At 42.0% G+C, this 23,869-nt stretch overlaps 1 protein-coding gene across 2 annotated transcripts in view; it reads right to left on the bottom strand.

Moving 5' to 3' along the window:
• Window positions 1-5,625: 5,625 nt before the first annotated feature.
• Window positions 5,626-23,869, bottom strand: part of RGMB (repulsive guidance molecule BMP co-receptor b) — a 119,044-nt gene continuing 100,800 nt past the window's right edge. For both annotated transcript variants that reach the window (XM_069752148.1, XM_069752157.1), the window contains one exon: window positions 5,626-9,230. In XM_069752148.1, coding sequence (XP_069608249.1) covers window positions 8,565-9,230 — 666 coding nt within the window. In that variant the 3' untranslated portion in view covers window positions 5,626-8,564. The remainder of the gene's footprint in view (window positions 9,231-23,869) is intronic.

The raw sequence follows: 23,869 nt of genomic DNA, 5'->3' as shown, positions 1-23,869 counted from the left end.
TATGTGGTGAGCACTTTGAACCCCCAAGTGCTTCACAGACGTTTACAACGCAGAGCCGTGAAAATAAAAAATCATTTTTCTTTCCTCAAAAATGATGTTTTAGCAAGCAATTTTTTATTTTCTCAAGGGTAACAGGAGAAATTGGACCCCAGTAATTGTTGCCCAGTTTGTCCTGAGTACACTGATACCCCATATGTGGGGGTAAACCACTGTTTGGGCACACGTCGGGGCTCGGAAGGGAAGGAGCACCATTTGACTTTTTTAATAAAAGATTGGCTGGAATCAATGGTGGCGCCATGTTGCGTTTGGAGACCCCCTGATGTGCCTAAACAGTGGAAACCCCTCAATTCTAACGCCAACACACCCCTAACCCTTATCCCAACTGTAGCCGTAACCCTAACCACAACCCTAACCCCAACACACCCCTAACCCTAACCACAACCCTAATTCCAACCCAACCCTAACCCTAAGGCTATGTACCCACGTTGCGGATTCGTGTGAGATTTTTCCGCACCATTTTTGAAAAATCCGCGGGTAAAAGGCACTGCGTTTTACCTGCGGATTTACTGCGGATTTCACCTGCGGATTCCTATTGAGGAATAGGTGTAAAACGCTGCGGAATCCGCACAAAGAATTGACATGCTGCGGAAAATACAACGCAGCGTTTTCGTGCGGTATTTTCCGCACCATGGGCACAGCGGATTTGGTCTTCCATAGGTTTACATGGTACTGTAAACCTGATGGAACACTGCTGCGGATCCGCAGCGGCCAATCCGCTGCGGATCCGCAGCCAAATCCGCACCGTGTGCACATAGCCTCATTCTAAAGGTATGTGCACACGCTGCGGAAAACGCTGCGGATCCGCAGCAGTTTCCCATGAGTTTACATTTCAATGTAAACCTATGGGAAACAAAAATCGCTGTACACATGCTGCGGAAAAACTGCACGGAAACGCAGCGGTTTACATTCTGCAGCATGTCACTTCTTTCTGCGGATTCCACAGCGGTTTTACAACTGCTCCAATAGAAAATCGCAGTTGTAAAACCGCAGTGAAATGCGCAGAAAAACCGTGGTAAATCTGCCATAAATCCGCAGCGGTTTAGCACTGCGGATTTATCAAATCCGCTGCGGAAAAATCCGCAGAGGACCAGAATACGTGTGCACATATCGAAACCCTAACCCTACCCCTACCCCTAACCCTACCCCTAACCCTACCCCTAACCCTACCCCTAACCCTAACCCTACCCCTAACCCTACCCCTAACCCTAACCCTAACTCCAACCTTAGTGGAAAAAAAAAAAATTCTTTATTTTATTATTGTCCCTATCTATGGGGGACAAATGGGGGGGGTCATTTACTGTTTTTTTATTTTGACCACTGTGATAGATTATATCACAGTGATCAAAATTCACATTGGAACGAATCTGCCGGCCGGCAGATTCGGCGGGCGCACTGCGCATGCGCCCGCCATTTTGGAACATTGCGGCGCTCGGGGAAGAAGACGGACGGACCCCGCCAGGATCGGTAAGTATAAGGGGGGGAGATCAGGGCACAGGGGGGGGAGATCAGGGCACGGGGGGGCGTCGGAGCACGGGGGGGGAGGGATCGGAGCATGGGGGAGAGTGATCGGTGTGCGGGCGGGTGGATCGGTGTGCAGGGGGGGTGGATCGGTGTGCAGGGGGGGTGGATCGGAGCACGGGGGGGGATCGGAGTGCGGGGGGGTTTGATTGGAGCACGGGGGGTGTGATTGGAGCACGGGGGGAGCGGACAGGAGGACGGGGGAGCGGAGCACAGGACGGAGGGGAGCGGGCCACAGATCGGGGGGCTGGGGGGGCGATCGGAGGGGTGGGGTGGGGGCACATTAGTATTTCCAGCCATGGCCGATGATATTGCAGCATCGGCCATGGCTGGATTGTAATATTTCACCATTTTTTTAGGTGAAATATTACAAATCGCTCTGATTGGCAGTTTCACTTTCAACAGCCAATCAGAGCGATCGTAGCCACGAGGGGGTGAAGCCACCCCCCCTGGGCTAAACTACCACTCCGCCTGACCCTGCAGATCGGGTGAAATGGGAGTTAACCCTTTCACCCGATCTGCAGGGACGCGATCTTTCTGTGACACAGCATATGCGTCACAGGTCGGATTGGCACCGACTTTCATGACGCATACGCTGTGTCACAGGTCGGGAAGGGGTTAATTGGGTAATTACCGTGTGGGCCCTGTTTGAGTTTCCTATACCGACGGATTGGGGGTTATGCCCTGTGAAACAGCGATACATAGATATCACACAGTAGTTTACTCTCTAGCTGGCTTGCTCATATCCTTACTACTTACTGAGTATTACTTGTTTAATGCCAGTTCTTTTGCTGCACGTCCTTCTTGCACAGACAGCGGGTCCTTTTTCAGTGATTTGTGCTGTCTTGGCACTGTGTCCTACGTTATGGTCCACTTTTTTTTTGTGTATGACTTTGTATCAATAAAGATGTATTTGTTACTTTACTTTCGTTCCTATTGTCGTTTTCTCTGTGGTATCCACAGTCCCCCTTGGTTTGCCTCTGTGTGACTGCAGGCTTATGAATCCCTCCAGCACACACACAGTGTGCTGTGAGTTTTCGCCGGTTTCTGAGTCGGGACAGGGGGATATGTATGAGTTATACATAATCCCGGCCAGAGCCCATCCAGTTGGTGCAGCCTTGCTCCATACAATCATAAGGAGCAAGACTGTGCCCTCTAATCAGCCACATCCACCACGCGGTCATGTCACTTGTCGGAGTGCGGCCTCACAAATTGCTCACTAGTTGGGTTGTGGCCGAGAGTATGTATAACTCATACAGACCCTCCGGTCTCGGCTCAGGAACCTGTGAAACCTCACAACACAGTGTATGTGCTGGGGGATTCATAAGTCTGCAGTGACTACAGACTTATCGATTTGGACAGGACGCCCTTTAGCCAGAATATGAGGGTTACATTAAAATGTTACTTCTGCCTCTGGTTTACATCTACAATAACCTTAAAGGACTTTTCCACTTTCAGCAAAGTGGACTCCAAATTTTTGAAGACATAAAATAATAAAGCCAGATGTTATTTACCCTCCTTAACTCCAGCGCTCTCTGTGGTTTGGCTGCAGTGATGCCATGACGCCATCAATGCGCATCACCACTGTGGCCAGTCACTATGCTCAGTAGCTCACACCGCCTAAACAGGCAGAACTACAGAGATAACTTATGAACTAAAGTCTGTACATCCAGAATAGACCTTTCTATAGCAGGTGTTCAACAAATGCAGTAATTCAGTGGGAAGCCTCTCTTAACCCTCATTGTAACATTGTCAGTGGAAACGGACCTGGAAGGAAAACGTTCATTTTTAAAACTTAAAGGATTATACAGCCATTGTAACAAGGATTTTCAAAGAAAGCATACCAGCTTCACCAGGTCTTAGAGATCTACTTAAAAATGTATGCAATTTGTATTGTATTTTTTTCACTTATCAGCTTTAGGCTTCATTTACATGATAAGCAAGTTTTTGGATGTTGCAGATTTTCTGCACTGTTTTTAAATAAAATAGGCTACTTGCATTTTTCTAAAATGTACTTCGTAAAAAAATGCACCAAAAACTCATGTTTCCATGGTCAGGAACCGGTAGCGCTTTGGAAGCACCACATGTCCGCTCCGTCCAAAGTGCTGCCGGCTTTTGAACGCAGGTGATTGCACATGTGTTCATTGAACCATGCGGAATCACCACATCCTATACATTGTACGGGGACATTTATCTTGCGGAGACTGAGCATCTCCGCAAGATTAATTGACATGCTGTGGTCTGGAAAGCCGTGCCGCATGTCCGTCTCCACAGGGAAGCCGGAGGCGTCTCAGCACGCATAATAGAGATGGGATTTCTTCAAATTCCATCCACTATGCTGTAACATCTGGCTGCTGCGGGTTGAACGCTGCTGATGTACGCAGCATCCAACCCGCAACATTTACGGACTGTGGGAACATACCTTAAACTTCTGTTTTTCTAACTCTATCATCTACCTTTTGAAAAGCCTTGTAAGAATGGCTTTGTAATTTTCCCTAATATTTAAATAAGTCTTTTTGTCATTCTAATAGCAAGATTATCCAGGCATTCTTAATTCGATTTTCCAAGTAACCACACCAAGATTTACATGAGAATTTTCTAATGCTAATATCAAGATATTAAAGTAATTTTACATGTATTTTCCAAGTAGCTATAACACCCTCATAAGGTCTTTGAGAACTATTCAACAATGTATGCAAGTTGTATTGTGAAATCTGGTGACAGATATGCTTGACAGAGAACCTGTCAGGTTGTACATGCAGTCCAATCTGTGCACACCATGGTGCAGAGAACCCGAGTATAATGATGGCTTGTTGTATTTTATTCACGGAAATCCCTGCTCTTTGTATTCGATAGTCCAATGGGTGGGCCTACTCTGAATCAGTCCATCATTCACTACTAGGACGACCCACTGGACTCATTTACATACAAACACTAGGGTTTTCAATTAATAAAATACAAGTTATTCTAAACATTTTCCCACAAAATATACATCAATCTGATCACGTCCTCTGCTCTATAAAATCCTGCCTCCAGATCAGATAGCATTTTCAACATGAGAGGTTCTCTTTAAGCCCTGCCCATTATATACTTTATATTCTAGTTCAGCCAGGAATATTGATGGTCAGAATGATCAGATGTATGATCGCTTGTCACTGTAGAAACAACATTGAAATAAAGTTCTCAAATCTCTTTAAATGTGTTGTCCAGTCTTAAGCTTCAAGTCTGCAGTCACTCTTTGTGACTGCAGATTTGTGAAACCTCACACTGCGCATTGTCGGGATTCTCCGGTACCGGGACCAGCACCGCCAGTATGTGATATGCATACTCCCAACCACAATCCAACTAGACTGTTTCCGGCCTCGCTCAATACATTTGCATCATACGTGCGGTCACATGATCGCTGTTCCTGTCACATCCTCAAGGCATGCAGGGCACACGATCCGAGGATTCACAAGTCTGTAATCACAGTGTGACTGCAAATTTGTAGGCTAAGATTGGACAACCCCTTGTATGTACTATACTTACAGCATTCTTAAGATTTCTAGAACCTGGCTTTATTTCTCGTTGGACACCCCTTTTAAGGAAATGCAGAATCAATAACTTACCATGGAAATTGTACAACTATTAGAAACAAATATTATTTAAAACAGTTCTTTAACTAAAGCACAGGTCCAAACATGAGAATATGAATTCATTTTTGAACTGCAGCTACAGTGCTCCCCCGAGTTCTAGAAAAGGCCAAGTAAATACTTTAGCATGAAGAAGCACGACGCCTGCGAGGCTCCGAACATATTCAAAGCCAGGGAGGCATAACTCAAGAGTTATAGTAAAAGAAACGATGAGATACATGATTATCAAGCACACACATGGTTCCAATTACCATTGCATTGCTAAGAAATGAGTCACAGCATATCTGCAAGGTGCGTAACAACTTATCTGGACTTGTTAACCACCCGTCCCACCAGCACCTCTCACCTTGTCTGTAGATCCCACTGATTAATCAGAGCATAGAGGCGGTCGGAATAACACCACATACTGGAGACGTTTCACTGTAGGGTAACCAACTTTATTCTTGTAGCGTAATAAGTTAACCTATTTACACAATGCACATTCACTCTTACACAAACAGATACGTATTGGCATAACTTTGAACCACATCTAAAAGTTTCTGCAAAGACACATTTGTGGCTTTCTCTAAGCTTGAGAGAGAGAGGAGGCAGCCATTTTGAGCACATCCTCTCAAACCATTTAGCTCTCCCCAGAGAGCATTTACTAAGTTCTAAATATCCATATGTTTGGCATTATCTAAAGCTCTCTTTGCCACAACAGCCTTCAAGAACATGTGCAAATAACATTTTCTTAATTCCCAGAGCGGGGCCAAGAGTGAAAAAATCTAAGAAGTGCTAAACTAAGAGAAAGATGTAGAAGTTAGTTAAAGTTTTCCGGGCGCGTTTCAGAATTTCAGTCATTGCTCTTTTTCCATAATGAGAGTTTAGTTTAGTAGAAAACTGCACTAATCCCTCAGTAACAGTATGTACAGTTACCGATCGGTCGGCAGAGGAGGCCGGGTGTGATTTACGGAAAATGCTTTTAGCCAAACAGATGAGTATCTACTAGACAATGTCCTCCTTGTGGTGACATAACAGGAGATGTACTTTATGCTAAATAGCTTTTTCCTCTTGTTTGATTGGCCTGATGTGCAATAGGCACCAATTTCATATCGACAAAAGTTGTGCTATACATATCACCTTCTTATGCCACTGCTTTTCTTCCTGCTCCGCTTCTTCACTATCTGCCTGATGAAGGTCGGTAAGACCGAGACGTCACCCTTTACGCTGTGATCAGGATGGTACCAATAAACAATTTCTTTAGCATCTTATTAGGATGCTGGTTCTTTCTACACTTGAACCTTATGGGATAGGACCCCATCCGAGCACCAGAATATCCCAGAAGTGCTATATTTCCTTATAAATGTTGACATTCCATGGTGCATTTATATAAAAAGCAGTGGTAACACATGCTCTATTTCAGCCCTCCATGTAAATCTGAGATAGACCTCTCTGCTATATCTAATAAAACCTTATATTAGAAAATCTAAAACTTTAACTAACCTGACATAGCGCTACTTTGGCTAACAAAGCGTTTCATACATCCAACGGGAACAACAAAACCCAATATCAATATAAAAAGGCTTTCACCCAAAAATGGGGATCCTACTATGAAAGTCAACCAAGTTCATCCTGCATTCTTTATCTTTCAATGAAAATAAAGCAAGGTAGAGGAAACATTGTGAGCCAGTCAAATATATTGGCATCGCCCATCCTCAATGTTCGGCAGAGAATCTTTTAGGTGCACAGTATTTTGGGATTCGCCCACATGAAGAACAAAAACAACTATTCAGAATAAGAGTATATTAATTGCAGAAGGTAAAAAATGCTTATTGCTGTCACAAGCAGTCATAGCTAGAACAGATGAGAGGTTTGTGGTTTAATTCACAGTTCTGAAAAGCAAGAGAAGATAGTAAAATAACATCTCAACAGTGTTCTTAACAGAATAGGCATGTAGCTGTAATGGGGTCATTTATGGTCTATAGGTCATATACTCAAAATGGAATAATAGAAATCAGGTTTAAAAAAATGGCAAATCCACATAGGAGCCATTATGCTTTTTGAGTAAATATTCTAAAATAATATCATTTCTGAGCAGAAGTGGCCCTATAATGAGGAAATCTGAGGCAGCTGTCTCCCGCAGTAGGGTTTGGGGGGCAGCCAAAATTAGGGAATCAATTTATAAGATGAACATTTTCTTCCTGCCTTACTATAAATGAACAGTTTCTAATAATGACTTAATAGGACACAACAGCAATATAAATGTTTATAATTCTGGGTAGAGGATGGGAAAGATGCCATCTTAGATGAATCATAACAAGTATTATTAAGCTGACCACTATTTATGGTAAAAGGGCAGTAAATAAGAAGAAAATCACTTAAACCCTGTCATCTGTTGGAGATGATGCAAATTGTGAACTGCCTTTAGGTTATGGCATACTGATTATATAAAACTCTACAAAACTTGGGTCTTGTCTTCCTTAACAACAGTGCCACTCTTGTCTATAGGGCCTGTTTGGTATTGCAGCGCAGTGCCATTCACACGAATAAGGCTGAAATACATGTTTCTAGTACAAGAATTACAGTTTTGGGGAAAAGTGGTACAGTAATGTAGGTTTTACAATGGCAAACACTGATGCTCATATAAAAGGATGGTTTATAATAAAAAGAAAATAACCTATATAAAAAAAATAACTTTTGCAGTTTACCGCTTTTGAGAATATGGCCTATAAAGCTGTTCACAAACAGAACCATGAGGACAACCATGACACCGGAATGCTCTAAGTTTGTTTATGCACAGAGGAGCATAAAATGTACCTGTGTGAACAGCGTCATCCAGCCTACAATTCATCCCTATTAACCTTTCATGTGGTCTGTCAAAACAGAAGAGAAAGTCCGTATGGTTCCTTTTCAATGAGCTATTAGAAAAATTCCATGACAATCCATGGCAACCCTACTGCCCTTACATGGAAACTACGTCTAACCGGCCAAGTCACACAATACAAAACTTTCTTAGGTATCAATACAATACAATACCAGAGCTTAGCATGTGTGCATTCACACGTATCATATCTCACTTGTATAGACACATAAATATCTTATAAAAAATAAAGTGCTTTCTAAAAGGTTCCAGCAAAGGAACATATAAAACATTGTACAACTGAAAAAAATAAACTAAAGAACAAAACAAGACAAAATAAAACAAATAATACTACATCCAGCTGAAATATAAACAATAAGACAATATGTACAATCTCATGGGCATCCCGAGACAAACATCCCTTCATATACACGGTATATACATATATGCTGTTATCCTTGCTCAATATATTATAACAATATATATTTTACAATTTTTTATACACAAGAAAACTTCTACAAAAGAGCAACAAAGACCAAGCACACAAGCCCAAGAATGATAGCAGGCAAGGTGGGGGTTTTGACCATATTTCCATTTGTTGGAAAGATTATCCAAAGCTCCTTTCTGGGGTGTAAGGTCTTCACATCCTCCCAAGCACTCTGAGCCGCCGCTGTAAAGTTAGCGTCACTGGTTGTAAGCAAGTCAAAAACACATGAATGGAAATAGATGTGCCTGACTTGGAATTTTTCAAGACATTTGGCAATAGCACTTTCCAGTGTGTATGCTGGTTGTGATTGTCCAGATGATGAGCTGGGTGAATTCGTACTGGTCACCGGGAGGGGCAGATGTCCACCTTCATCAATGCGTTCACTGGATGGGCAGCCATTCATACACAGTTGCAAGTCTTGGCTTTCCTCATAAGCTATGGCCAACTCCTCCGGCATTCGAATTGCTAGAGTTAGGTAGTTTCCGAGCTGCCGCACAATGACGGTTGTCCCAATGTATCTGGCATGCATTTCAACATGCTTTCCACCGACTTTCTCTATAATCCGCAAGGTTTTCGAGTCACCATCCCCACCACTGGTAGTGCCATCCACAAACGCTGCAGGCAGATCATCCGTCACAGCCTGGTACACCTTCTGATCCGTGCAGTCTTGGTAGGATTTGAATATTATGGTTATCTAGAATTGAACAGACAAAAATTAGATAAATGTTAGAAAAATTAATAAAGATTGAATATCAAGACGTGGCTATAATCACAAAAAATAGGATCAATCTAGAAGCAAAAATGTCCAGAGCAACAAATATTAAAGGAAATGTACCATGCAAATTGGGTCTAAGATTCCCAATAAACTGTGGTGAGTGCCAAAGGATTTCAAGGGGTTTATATCAAAGGGCATGAATTTTTTTGGTTTAGAAAAATCTTGGATAAGATTTCAGCCAATCACAGCTCACATCCTTTAATTTTTTGTAAATGTTTTGAGCTAGCTAAATCAATTAAAGAGCCATTGTGACTTTTTGGTGACCTTGCAAAAAAAAAAGAAAAGCAAACCAGTGGAACACTTCTAGATGCATTAATTACCAGTATTATTCAAGCTCTGGTTCTGATAAACGGTACCAATAAAGTCACCAGGGTAATCCAAACCAGCCATGTATAGAACATGAGCTCCTCAAAAACATATTCACATAATACATGGAATAAGTCCTTATAGGTGCTGTGAGCAAATGGGCTCATACTTTGAAGAAATGCATGTACCGTATATGTATCTTGCAGAAACCCATGTGATTCCCCCTATTCTGATGAATAGTAGTGATTTTAAGCACATCACTTTTTACAACATATCTGAATCCACCCATTAGTCTCCGCTCCCAACCTCAGTTGTACTTGATGGACATGTGTCTTCCACACTATTTAAGCATAATTTATATATATGTAAATACATGTCAAGGTTCTAAGGACTAAAAATATGTGAAATAATGGAGTGATCACTAAAAAAAGACATTTTTCCCCATGTCTTGTCAGAAGAACACTAGAGTCCAGCCTAGACAGAAACATGAGGAACATCTCTACACATTCTGCTCAGGTTTACTCAACACCTGGGAGAGTGAAGCGATCTAACAGGAGCAGTCATAATGAGCGGCAAATGACAGGTCTCTCCATTTAATAAGTACCTTAGGCAAGCCACAATCATAACATTAGCGCACTAAATTAGAGAATCAACTCTTCTTACAAAGCTGAGCAATTTGTCTGTTTGACAGCCGTGACTCATAAAAGTCTCTCAAGTGTATTGCTGTTGCTGAAATATCAGTTAGTGGAGAGCAGCAGGACCCACGTTCTTACATGGACACCGAGTTTTATATTTGGAAATAAATCAGGTAGTATTAGTCCTTATATGTAATCAAATGACCAAAGAGGGAACAATCAGGTTGCTCGAGCGCACATCCATCTGGCAGGAGATGTAATAGAAAGATGGAATGTGATGGCATGGTTTGTTTTATAACGTATCATGAAAACAGCATCTCATGATAAACAATAGATCTGGAATGGTGGATTCATATATTTCCATTACACAAACAGCAGCCTATTAATCTATAAGTAGGGTTGAGTATACAACTAGCACTGTATTACAAAAATTGACAAAGTGTAAATCAACAAAGTCAGAGCCTACAAGAGATGAATTGGTCCAGAATTTTGTTAAATACTCTGACCAATTTTTGTGGGCATCATATGCTCCCGGACAATCCCAATGCTATCTGGCATAACCTTCTAGAAATATGTGAAATAATGCAATGCTCGCCAGTGTTTTTTACCGTATAGTATAGTATAGTATAGACGCGAGTCTCCGCAAGGTAAATCTCACCCGAACAATGTATTGGGAGCGGTCATTCCGCACGGTTCAATGAACACAAGCGGAATCACCTGCGTTCAATAGACGGCAGCGGACAATTACTGCGTCCAAGGCGCTGCCAATTACTGATGCACATACCCTTATAGGTCCGGAGAGGGGCACAGTGATTCCAGAGCTGATTGGGAGCAGGCTCACATTACATGGCAACCTCACGTGTGCTCCGAGAACACTAGTGCTGACTGATTTAAGTGTTTTTATTTTAACGGGGGAAACATTCAAAGTGGGAAGGGGTTGTCAACCCAGGATAATCAAGTTCACCACTTTTCTAATGTTACAGTAAGAGGTTCAGTTAATATTCTGCAAAATGTAGAATGAAGCTCCACCCATTCACAAGACCAGGCAACATTGTGTTACCACCTTGTTCTTTGCAAAAGTTTTCTGCTCTAGGTAATAGATGAAGGTCCCAAGCACAGTACCTCTTATATTATATTCATATGGCCTAAAAGGGTTGCACAGATTTATAAAACCTATGTTTTTTTTTACATTCTTGGTACCAGTAATTGGAAATCTTTTAAAGGGAATCTGTCAGCAGGTTTTTGCTATGAAATCTGAAGACAGCAGGAGATAGAGGCTGAAACACAGAATTCAGGGATGTGTCATTTGTCAAAGTGCATGCTGTCATTTATTAACTGTGAAGATTTTATCACTAAGGGTATGTTTTCACAGGCAGAAACCGGCAGCGCTTTGGATGCAGCACATGTCTGCTCCGTCCGAAGCGCTGCCGGCTTTTGAACGCCGGAGATTCCACATCTGTTCATTGAATCATGCGGAATCACCTCGTCTTATACATTGGACGGTGATACTTATCTGGAGATGGAGCGTGGGAGGCGTCCCTGCACGCATAATGGAGATGGGATTTAATGAAATCCCCTCCTCTATGCTGTAACATCTGGCCGCTGGGGGTTGGACGCTGCGGCTGTACGCAGTGTCCAACTTGCAGCGTTTACTGTCCGTGGAAACATACCCTTAGAGATTAATAATGCCAGACTAGTCTGGCAACACCCCCTCCTGTGACAGGCACCTCACTGTCTAAGGACTTTGTACACTGTGAGTCTTATGTAGGTGGGGCTAGCTTCCTCAGCTCTGCTTCATTCTAAGTCTAAAAGCTCTGATTGTGTCAGAATCTCTGCACCCAGTAGTCTAAATGATACATCAATGGATTCAGGGTCTCTTTGCTTACATTATGCTGCTCTCAGATAACCTTCTAATAGGTTTCCTTTAAATGGTTGGGTAAATGGATGGGGTATATTTCTATTTATTAGTATCCTGTTACAAATTTGGACATTTATCGATGCCAGAAATAGGGTTTGGTGGTGTATTCTGGTACACATAGAAGAGTTGATTTCATTAGTTTCTATCAAAACTTGTAATTACAAAAGGTAATGCAAGGACACTAACAAGGTCATATTAGACTATTAATAATGATTATTGTGTAGTCATATTATATTCCATGTTGCTGCTTTATATATTACAAAGAAGATGGATGCAAGCACCAATGCTAAATATGAAACCAGACATGGAGGTAACAGATACTTATGTAGTAGAACAATTTTCCACCAGGATCATGTGAACTGGTGACGTCCTAACTGGCTGCCGCGACAGACATAGTCAGGAAGCCAATGTGCCTAAAATAATAACCACTTGCACCTTACATTTTTAAGTCATTCTATTTAAGTTAATGGATGAACATATCCCGTCATTTCCTTAGGGAGCTGCCTGATGGAAGCTATCTGCCAGTTTCCTATTACACCACGGCAAGCAGATATAGATATGAGCACTGCACATCATATTCAATAACGTTACTAGGGCACCGCATATACCCTGTCTGCAAATTCAGGCCAAATTCGGGGGTCAATATTATACTACGATTATTCTTTAGTTGGGATCTTCCTAAACTGAACTTTTAATCTAGGATATTGGTTTCACTTGATTAAAAAACACATTAAAAAAATCTCAAATTCAATTTAGAATAAATTACAACATTTTGTCAACTACTGAAAGCTCCAGTGGGAATACAAAGCCTCTCCGTCTGGTGCACACATCAATGCGAAGCATGCGAGTGAAAAGGTGAAATATTCAGGATCAGGCTAGCCAGTGATTATAAGGGGCAGCACTATAAACTTTGTGCAATTTGTTACGGACTAGTTTTAGAAAACCAATTTGCATGTATAGTCACAGGGGCATGCGACTTATATTGAAGTTTATGGGGACAAAGTTGAATGTGACCAAAATTCCAACAGGTTTTTTTTTTTTGCTACTAGCACGTTGTGACCACAATATAAGGGTATGTTTCCACATTCAGGAAACGCTGCGTGTTTGACGCTGGATAGAGACGCAGCATCAAACACGCAGCGTCCAGATGTTACAGCATAGTGGAGGCGATTTCATGAAATCCCGTCTCCACTATGCGTGGTAACACGCATCGGGCGGCCCTGCGATTCCGGACATGCGGCGCGTCTTTTTAGATCGCAGCATGTCCGTTTACCTTGTGGCGACGCTGCGCCGCCGCAAGGTATAACACAAGGCCCTATGTGTGGGGTGCGATGATTCCGGATGAGTGCAATGAACACATCCGGCATCATCACATCTCCAGAAGGGAGCGGAGCTTTGGGCGGAGCGAGTTCGCCGCTCTGTCAAAACCGCCGGCCATCCTGAACGTGGACACGTACCCTAAAGGGGCAGAATCACATCATGGTCTTTTTCTCGCATATATTGGCTGAGGCTACACAGCTATTTGTGAACATTTTACATCAAGAATGCAAATGTTTCATTGAAAGTCACAACTGAGGCTCTGTTCACATCTGCACTGATGGATCCATCGCCATTCTGGCCAAAAACGCTGACCATAGTAGTGCAGCCAACAATGCAATCTTTTCAGGTACAGTGTTGGTCTCCATAAGGGCATGTTCACAAGTAGCGTAGATGCTGCATTTTTTTCAACTGCGTTTTTTATGCAGAAAAATCTGCTGTGTATAACCTTCATCTTGGATGTGTTTTTTTTTTTAAACTTATGCCTACTGTGCATTTATAGACATTGCTAAACTCTGGTTTTATTGCAATTTTCCCCCATAGGCTTCCATTGGATAGCCTAAAAATGCATGTAAAAACAACAATTTTTAAGTGCTCGGTTAAAGCCCCCCTCCAGCGTGTTTTTTTTTATTTCACGCATGAAGTGGTGCTTAAAATCTAAGTCCCCTTCCCCGTGCCTGATACCTTCCAGCATTTTCATCTGTTATCACCACCACTCTGGTACATCTCCTGCAGTTTGTGACCTGCCGGCTGCTCCAGTGTTTTATGGAGCAAGCCAGAGGTCACTAATCAATGTAAGTCTATGAGAACCTCATTATGGCCTCGTTTTGGCTCTCATAGATTTACATTGAGAGCATGTGATGTAGCTTGTGACTTCTGGCCACTCAGAAGCTGTGATCACAAGATGGCACCACGAGACCGAACCGGCGCAGTAAAACGGTGAAGAAACCGGAGGCTGAGCATATAACTGGGGCCAGAGGACTTACGTTTAAAGCGCCACTCCAGTGGTGAAAAAACCCACGCAGGAGAGGTGCTTTAAATGCAGGATCCCATCATGTCTGCACTAAAAAATGCTATGTCAAATCTGCATCAAAAACGCATAAAAAAAGGGAAAGGCAGCAGGAGAAAAAAACACTGAAAAAGCCAAAAATATAAATCAGAGCAGATCGCTTACTTTGGTGCAGACGCGTAAACACGCTGTGAAAAAAAAAAGCAGTGTGGGAACATGGCCTAACAGAGATCTGATGGCCCCTATTGCCCTGCTCAAATGACGGAACAGAACAATGGAATTTAAAAACACTAATGTGAAAGCAGCTCAGGGATAATGAAAAAGGTTGTGCAGGAATTCAGCAGGGATGTTTTATGCTTGTTGGGTCGTGGCAGCTTAAAGGTTGTAATATGACCGCTTTTACTTGCTATATGGTAGAGCGACATTTCAACTTAACCATTACAAGTCGTGGAGTAGACCTAGCCATGTAAAAAGTCGACAAAGTGTAACATGTATGGCAAAAAATAGCTTTCTTTTGTTTAGTGGTTTCAATGCCGACACTCTCATGCATGACCTCTATAGTGTCCTTGCTCATTAGACAAATGTCCAGGTATTTGGCACGTTTGCGCCCTCCTAGGGTCATTTATTATTGATAAACAGAATTGCTGTGTATTTAAAACATCAATGCTTATGTTAAGTTTCTTTCCCGGACAAGCTGCTGCACTCATCCATTTTTAAACAATTTGCTCCTTGGCTTCTAACCAGCTGTGAAAACAGTAACATCAAGGTACAAAACAGAATAAAGCTTCAGGCCCTCGAAAGCAATGTCAACCCCAATGGCAGATGACCTAATATAGCAACTAAAGAAGAAACAAATGGGCTGTAAATTCTTACAATTCCTTTTAATAACGTTTTTGTAAATCCAAAGTTTTGGAGTCTAGCTCAGTCACACAACTTTATTTATTGCTTTCATTTTTTAGAAAAAGAACACATTTTATGGAATATTTAGAAATGACAAAAATCGAGTGAACAAATGCCAGTGCAAGGCGAATAAAAGCGGCTCCTCTCTCCATACAAAAGGACCAATGAATCTGGTGGCACAACAAGGAAACATTTTCTTAATCTTTCCTATCAGTCAGTTTCACACAATTGTTATCTCTGTACCGCTACGAAACGTTTGTACTAAACATGGTTGTGAAACGATATAAAGGCACATAAAATGCCGGGATTGTGGGGAGAAGAGTGGGAGAAAGTTTAATTTTAAACTTGGCACCAAGCATGATGGAAAAGTTTACATAAAGTTCTGGAGCCTTGATGAAAACAAGCTGAAATGTGAGAGCACTCAAGTGAGGAGAAGTGAAACATAAGGGTAGATCCAACCCTGATTCTATTGTGTGGGACCCTATAACAAGACGAATGAACATCACAAGTGTACCGCACGGATCCTGCGGGTCTTTGCCTACTATGTATATTCTACATCCAGTCACACCCTCTTATAATGATTTATTTTTTAAGGAAACCTGTCAGCTTTAAAATTAAATTTCCAACTTTCAGAGCCAAGTTGGTTTAATGCTGAAAATGCTCTATGATTAATTTCTTATCTATTTATAACGTCTGAAAACATCACTTTCTGAATGATACAGAGCTTCAAATGCCCTGCAAATTAATACATGTAAAAGTAAAACATGTTGCTGTCCGCAGCCGTAACTTTGGAGAACTTAGCAGCTCACGGCATATAGTGCTATTATTAAAGTTTTGCACTCCAGCGATTTTTTTTTTAATCCATCTTGTCAATGGTTGTCCAATATATATAATTCAGCTAGTATTATCTTTCTATCTGAAAATAAATAGTACCCTTCTGTCCAGATGGGTTATGTGATCTATTGATGATACTCTGCGAATGACAAACTTTTCTGTTCTTTAATTAGGATAACCATTTTGGTTAACTTGATGGACCTAAGTTTTTTCAACCAATGTCACTAGCTTAGTCAGCTGAGGTTACTGTACGAAGAAATTGCATGAACTGTCCCGCTGAAATTGTTTACAGGAGGGAGTTATCGCACATAATGATGATGACTACACAGCTCCTGTCACACTGATATAATAAAGTAGATCACAGTTCAGTCTCCTGACTGCGTACTTAAAACATACTTGTGTATGCGTGAAAGTAGAAAGAAGGATAATCACAACGTCATCCCAGCAAATAAAGGGATGGTATTGGCTCCAGCTGCCCATGTGATGCTATGTTCACGCTTCATGCTAGTGATAGAGCAGAAAGGAATAAACACATAAAGGAAATGCAGAAAGTAACAGAGGAGTAGCTGCACGAATGGCCAAATTGCTGGACTGCCTCTTTAAATTCATTTTATGCCAATATGCAGCTTCATCATAAGCGCCCTCTGGTGCATGTAACCAGATTATCTTGTTATCAGATTATCTTGTAAATCTGTGAATTGTGGTGAAATTATGGCATTAACCGGATTCGTGCACATTCTCAGTATTTCACTATAGAGAGAAAAATTGTGACAATCACAAGAGCTGCAATCACAGGAACATCATTCTTACTGTATAGACACAGTGAAGTAATCAGAAAAGGGCATTTTTTCTCACATGAGATCCCATGATACTTCATGTTATGGAAAATGTAATATTATTGTAAGTAACGGGGTTTATTTAACAAGTTTCCTGGCTAGACTATGTTTTTTCCCCGTTGGGCCTGCCAATCGCATTTCTTTGAAGCTACATATCAGAACTCTTAGCTGGTGAGGACAGCATCAATACCAAGAATTCTAAATGGAAATTATCAGACCTGGGCCACGTCAGTGACATCACAAGATGGGAGGAAGAGAACGCAAAAGGCCTGGTTTTAAAATGTGTGAAATAATTTGGATGCTGGTTATTTCTGGGGGGTAAACGGGACTGAAGATTTGTCCTAGTTTCTGCTTTCCTCAGGGAAGGAATACTATATACGAGACCTGAGTGTTAAGGATTCTGGTTTATTTCCTTTTAGTTTAGGAAACTTGTTTTAAACCTTTTACTGGATGTCATTTGCTTTCTTCGTTTTATATTAATTAACCGTTGTGACTGTTTTTTAAACTATATTTAATAAGGTCACTCTTGGTTTCTTAAACAAATCTTTGAGCCAAGTTTCATTATGTGGAGAGAAGTGAGGGACAAACTGAACGTTCATTGTTACAAAGCTAGCTCTGGAACCAAACCGTAGTGGCGGCAGTTTTGGGGGTGATTATTTGTGAGTGCCAGATGTAAATTGGGAGATTGTAATAATTATCAACAGGTGGTTTTGTACTGATCACTAAGGACACATGCAAATTAACAGCAGCTTATTTTATTTTGTAAAGGTATTTTTCGTGCATATATCCTCTTTAGAAAATATTTCTTGGAAAAAGGGGTTATTCCATAAACAACATATCACCTATCCAAATGATAAGCGATAACTGTGTGATTGTTCAGGTTCCAACAGCAGGAACCCAATTACGGTACTGATCACCACTCCTATAGTCCCCTACGAGAATGGAGAATGCAAACCTGCTCCATTCACTATCTATAGGACGGGTGGCCAAAAATGTTCACTAGCACTCTATTCATGACTGTTCTTGAGTAGCGTTGGAGGTCTGATCAACTAGCAATCTTACATTCATATTTTATCTTGCTATTACCGGATAAATGTTGCTTACGAGACCAATCCTTTTAAAGGGAATCTGTCAGTAGGCTGTCTATATGGACCAGTAGGTCATAAGGAAGCTGAATAAAACGATATCTTGATATTTGCAATGTGATATCCTATTCCAATCTGTTATGCAAATGAGCTGTTAAAATCTATGGGCTTGACACTAAACTGCATGAGAATCTGGCTCTGGAGATTATTATGTGTTTGTAATGAGACAAGGTTCAACTCTGCTGTGCTGTTAGTTATAATTAGGTACAGCTCAGCAGCAGGGCTGCCAGCACTGAGAGGACAAGTGCTGCTGCAAATGTTTGTAATGAGACAAGGTTCACCTCTGCTGTACTGTTAGTTATAATTAGGTACAGCTCAGCAGCAGAGCTGCCAGCACTGAGAGGACAAGTGCTGCTGCAAATGTTTGTAATGAGACAAGGTTCAACTCTGCTGTACTGTTAGTTATAATTAGGTACAGCTCAGCAGCAGAGCTGCCAGGACAAGTGCTGCTGCAAATGTTTGTAATGAGACAAAGTTCAATTCTACAGTACTGTGTTAGCTCTGATCTCAATGCAGACCTGTGTGTGATAATGAGACTGTCAGTCATTACATGTCTCACGCTGGTAATGCCCCCTTCCATTTAAAATATACTCTAGAGGCAGCCCACACACAATCTTGTAAGCATGAGCTATCAGCGTCATGGTTCTGTGCCATTTTTCTGTTTTGTAAAAATTACAACAGGAAGTACAGCCACGTTGAACGACACTTAGGAATTAGTTTTCCTTTACTGTGACAGACATGCATACAGCTTAGAACATCACAAGCCTCATCCTTCCGTGAATGACAGAATCCGCAGAGCCTCTGACAAAGTTGTAGACATGCTGGCCCAGTCATTAAATATCAGGAAATGTCTTCTCCATCTGGCCATAATTACCATACTGGATAAGTGATCAACAAGTTCCAATGAATGTCTTTTTTCTATAATTACTTACACATCACAAAGGGGTTAGGAAGCCAGCTGTAAAGTAAAAGAACTGCTGTATCCCAGGATGATTAGAAAAGCTCATTTTCTTCAATTAGAATCATTAAAGCAAGACATCTGTTCATATGTTACCATTAGCATGCCATGTAATGCAATCACTCCTTCCAGAATTATATATGTGCATAGTGTGTTTTCAAACAGAAATCTGCAAATGGCTTGGACTGCACGGCGAAGCCGCTGTCAGAAACAGTCAGTATCTCGCGTCCATCTGGTAAATGAAATCTTTAGGGTGCTCAATTAAAACTTCTGTGTATGAGCTATAAATTCTTAACAGTGTACATGTGCCGGGAACCTGGGAACAGAATTTAACTTGCCATTTAGAGCCAATATAATTTGCAAATGAGCTTCAAACTGTGTCATGTGGTTTATACAAGCCATTTGGTTTGATGAGAGTTTAATTGCTATTAAATCTTGGTTACCATTAAATGATTTGCATGGCGTCCTCCAGGTTTGCAAATAGCACTAGGTTATTTACAGAAAGAACACGCCTGGTAAAAGTATAATGGTGCTTTTAATTAATGCTATGGATTAAAAAACTGAGCACAAAATAAAAAAAAAAAAACACCTATTTTAGGGACAATTTTCCCCTCATGAGTTACATCTTCCGACCTCAATCTAGTTATGCCATTTTCTTTACCAATGAGCCACCACTGATACTTCCCTTATTACAGAATAACCCTTGTGCTGCATCCATTCTGTAGGAAACACTGCCCATACCATTGGACTTGCTCCTAAATATGTCCATGCACTTTGGATAGCCAATGGCTAACAGTTATTTCTTCCGAAGTCCCTATAAACATGAACTGTTGGTTTAGTCGGGCGTTTATGGGCTTCAATGGTAAGAAGAGAGTCTTACCTCCAGAAGAACAAAATGATCCTTAGTTGGATGGCCCACCATACACTCCATTGAAATGTATGGACTTGGCAGACTTTAACATTTCCAGTTTTAAGTGCGAGTTGAAATGTCAAGTCTTTAAGGAGAACTATGACATCACAATTGTTTTTTTCTACAACCATAGTACATGGCCAGTACACAATATGACATGGTTGCAGATACCACTTCACTCCACTCTCTCTATAACGTTTAAAGACCTTGTCCACTTCCTTATGCTTGATGACCAATACTTAGGACAGGTCGTCAATGTCTGATCGGTCGGGATCTGACACCTGGCACCCCTGCCGATACGCTGTTATCGGTGTCGGCGACCGCAAATGCTCAATTGCGGAGATGCTCCATATTCTGATAGTGATCGCGGCTGGGTACTGCACATCCGGCTGCTATTCAAATCAACAGCATGTGGATGTGCAGTACCCGGCAGAGACCACTACCAGAAGACGGAGGAGCTCCGCAAGTTAGCATTTCTGACCACAAAAAACAGCAGATCAGTGGGGGTGCCAGGTGTCAGACCCCGACCAATCAGACATAAATGGTCTACCATAAGGATAGGTCATCAAGCTTCAGTGGTGGACAACCTCTTCATCACGTTATATCCAGGTTGGCTCAGATGCTGGCTTGGTCACTGCTTGATACAGATGTATTAATATTCTACTTCCTAATACATGGGAAACAACTGACATACCTACTGTGCTATTCCTCCCATTCTACTTGGATTCTAACCTTACATGTGACCTTTCTCCTTCAATCTACTGGTAGACCCTAGGAAAAACATGGCGTCAGCACCAGGCTAGCTCTTGGATTAAAAAGTACTACTGGCATACTGCAAGTTTTTGGTGGTATATTATATAAATTCATTACATAAAATGTACTTATTGTGCCAGAAACAGAAGAGTTTGTACAATCTGCAGTGCTAACCTGTTAACATCGAAAGGCTTTCTTGCTATTTTATGCAAAGCCATTCAAAAGAATTGATAAAACAGGAAACACTGGTGTCTGTGAAGGCAAAATACAATCTCTTCTAAATGTACTGTATGAGCAAGTATGGCACTTTAAAAACATCATATACCTTACATTTGTCACACAGCGTCATATATGTCATTAGAGGAAAAACAAGTGACGTAAGAAGAGACGTCTTAAGACCTTCAGTAAATGACCACCGAAAGATGGAAAGTATGAACGTTTGTTCCGTATTTTCCTATAATTTTTTAGTAGAGACTGATAGGGCAGGATAATATTTAAGTCCATGCTTACTGACTGCCAAAGCTTATTGGGAGAAATGCTAACTAATTACATCATCTCGCTCAACTGCAGAAACCACTTTTCTTCATTTTCATTCAAAACTCTAGGCTCGTAATATGCCTTACACATTAGCTATATACGGAAGGATAAGCAGTGACACATTTTTACAGTCAGTGACTTATTGTGCATACATACAGTATTGCTTCTAGAGAAGAACATCTTGGAAATGTATGGTTTACCCTTAAAGGGGTTGCTTAGGACTTTAACATTAATGGCCTATACTTAGGATAGGTCATCAAGGTCTGATCGGTGGGGGTGCAACACCTTGCACTGCCGCCGATCAGCTGTTCCTGATGTGGTCATCGATCGGAATTTCTCAGTTATAGAGCTGCACAGCACAGCTCCGTCACCAAAATAGTGGCCACGGACGGGTACTGCACATCAGCCATTGATTTAAATAGGTGAAGGATGTGCAGTACCCGGCCGTGGCCACTATTCAGTCGACTGGAAACAGTTGATTGGCGGGGCTGCCATGTGTCACCTATTCAAATCAATAGGGGATGTGCAGTACCCGTCTGTGGCCACTATTTAGTTGACGGAGTTGTGCTGTGACACCAATTAGACATTTATGACTTATCATAAGGATAGACCATGAATGTTAAAAGTCTTTGACAACTCCTTTAAAAAGAACAACTGAATATGGAGCAAAGCTCCATGGGAAAAAGTATGCAAATTAGGCCAATTCCAGAATGAATGAATGAAAACTATCGTGTAAGTTCAAACTAAGAGAGGTAGATACTAGTGATGAGCGAGTATACTCCTTGCTCGGGTGGTCTCCGCGTATTTGTTAGTGCTGGGAGATTTAGTTTTCATCTCCTCAGCTGCATGATTTACAGCTGCTGGACAGCCTGAATACATGTGGGAATTCCCTAATGAACAGGCATTCCCTCACATATATTCAGCCTGTCTAGCAGCTGTAAATCATGCAGCTGCGGCGACGAAAACAAAATCTCCGAGCACTAAAAAATACTCGGAGACCACCCGAGCATGCTCGGGAAAACCCGAGCAAAGAGTATACTTGCTCATCACTAGTAGATACCAAATACAACACTGACTGACCCGAGCATTGCATCATGACTAGTATAATCGCAAAGCCAGAAATTCATTAACAGACAGCCTGTTTCTGAGAGATTTCCCCTAAGTAATGAAGTGCAGAGTCTGGCTGGCCAGTGCAGTGGTCTTGACACTATGTGGAGGGAAATACTTGTTCTCCTTAAAAAGACCACCCAATCTTAATAAAAATGCTACATATAAATTGACCTTCTCACAGAATGAAAGAACCTAACACAGTGCACAACTCTCCCAGGGAACATCATTTTTTGAGAGAATTTGCATTCTAGAAAACAATGTGATATGTCACAAAGATGCCAACGGACAGCACGCAGAATCCATGTTGGTCCTTAAAGAGAACCTGTCACCCAAAAATTGAAGGTGAGCTAAGCGCACAGGCATCAGGGGCTTATCTACAGCATTCTGGAATGCTGTAGCTAAAGGTACCATCACACTCAGCGACGCTGCAGCGATATAGACAACGAGCCGATCGCTGGAGCGTCGCTGTTTAGGTCGCTGTAGAGACGTCAAACACGGCAACAGCAGAACGATGCAGGAGCGATCCAGTGACGTAACGGCGACTCACTTATCGTTCTCGCTGGTTGTTAGCTCCATGTAAAACGTTGCTGGCATCGTTGCTTTTGATGTCAAACATGACGATACACGCCGACCTGACAACGAAATAAAGTTCTGGACTTCTAGCTCCGACCAGCGATGGCACAGCGGGATCCAGATCGCTGCTGCATGTCAAACACAACGAGATCGCTATCCAGGACGCTGCAACGTCACGGATTGTTGTCGTTCTCGTTGCAAAGTTGCTGAGTGTGACGGTACCTTAAGCCCCCAAGGTATCCTGAAAGATGAGAAAGAGGTTAGATTATACTCACCCAGGGGCGGTCCCGCTGCGGTCCAGTCCGATGGGTGTCGCGATCCGGTCCGTGGCCTCCCATCTTCTTACGATGACATCCTCTTCTTGTCTTCAAGCTGCGGCTCCGATGCAGGCGTACTTTGTCTGCCCTGTTGAGGGCAGAGCAAAGTACTGCAGTGCGCAGGCGCCGGGCCTCTCTGACCTTTCCGACACCTGCGCACTGCAGTACTTTGCTCTGCTCTCAACAGGGCAGACAAATTACGCCTGCGCCAGAGCATGAAGACAAGAAGAGGACGTCATGCTATGAAGATGGGAGGCCTCGGACCGCACCGCGACGGCCATCGGATCAGACCGCCAGTCCAGGTGAGTATAATCTAACCTCTTTTTCTCATCTTTCAGGTTACATCGGCGGGTTTATCTACAGCATTACAGAATGCTGTAGATAAGCCCCTGATGCCGGTGGGATAAGCTCACCTTCGATTTTGGGGGTGACAGGTTCCCTTTAATAATGACCTCTAGGGATTGGCTGTACTCCCATACAAGGTCCCTGCATTATAGCTG

Source organism: Ranitomeya imitator, chromosome 1 (genome assembly GCF_032444005.1).
Source record: "Ranitomeya imitator isolate aRanImi1 chromosome 1, aRanImi1.pri, whole genome shotgun sequence".
In the NCBI taxonomy this organism is placed as follows: Eukaryota; Metazoa; Chordata; class Amphibia; order Anura; family Dendrobatidae; genus Ranitomeya; species Ranitomeya imitator.
The sequence above is the reverse complement of the archived record's forward strand: the minus strand, read 5'-3'. Positions and strand labels throughout refer to the sequence as shown.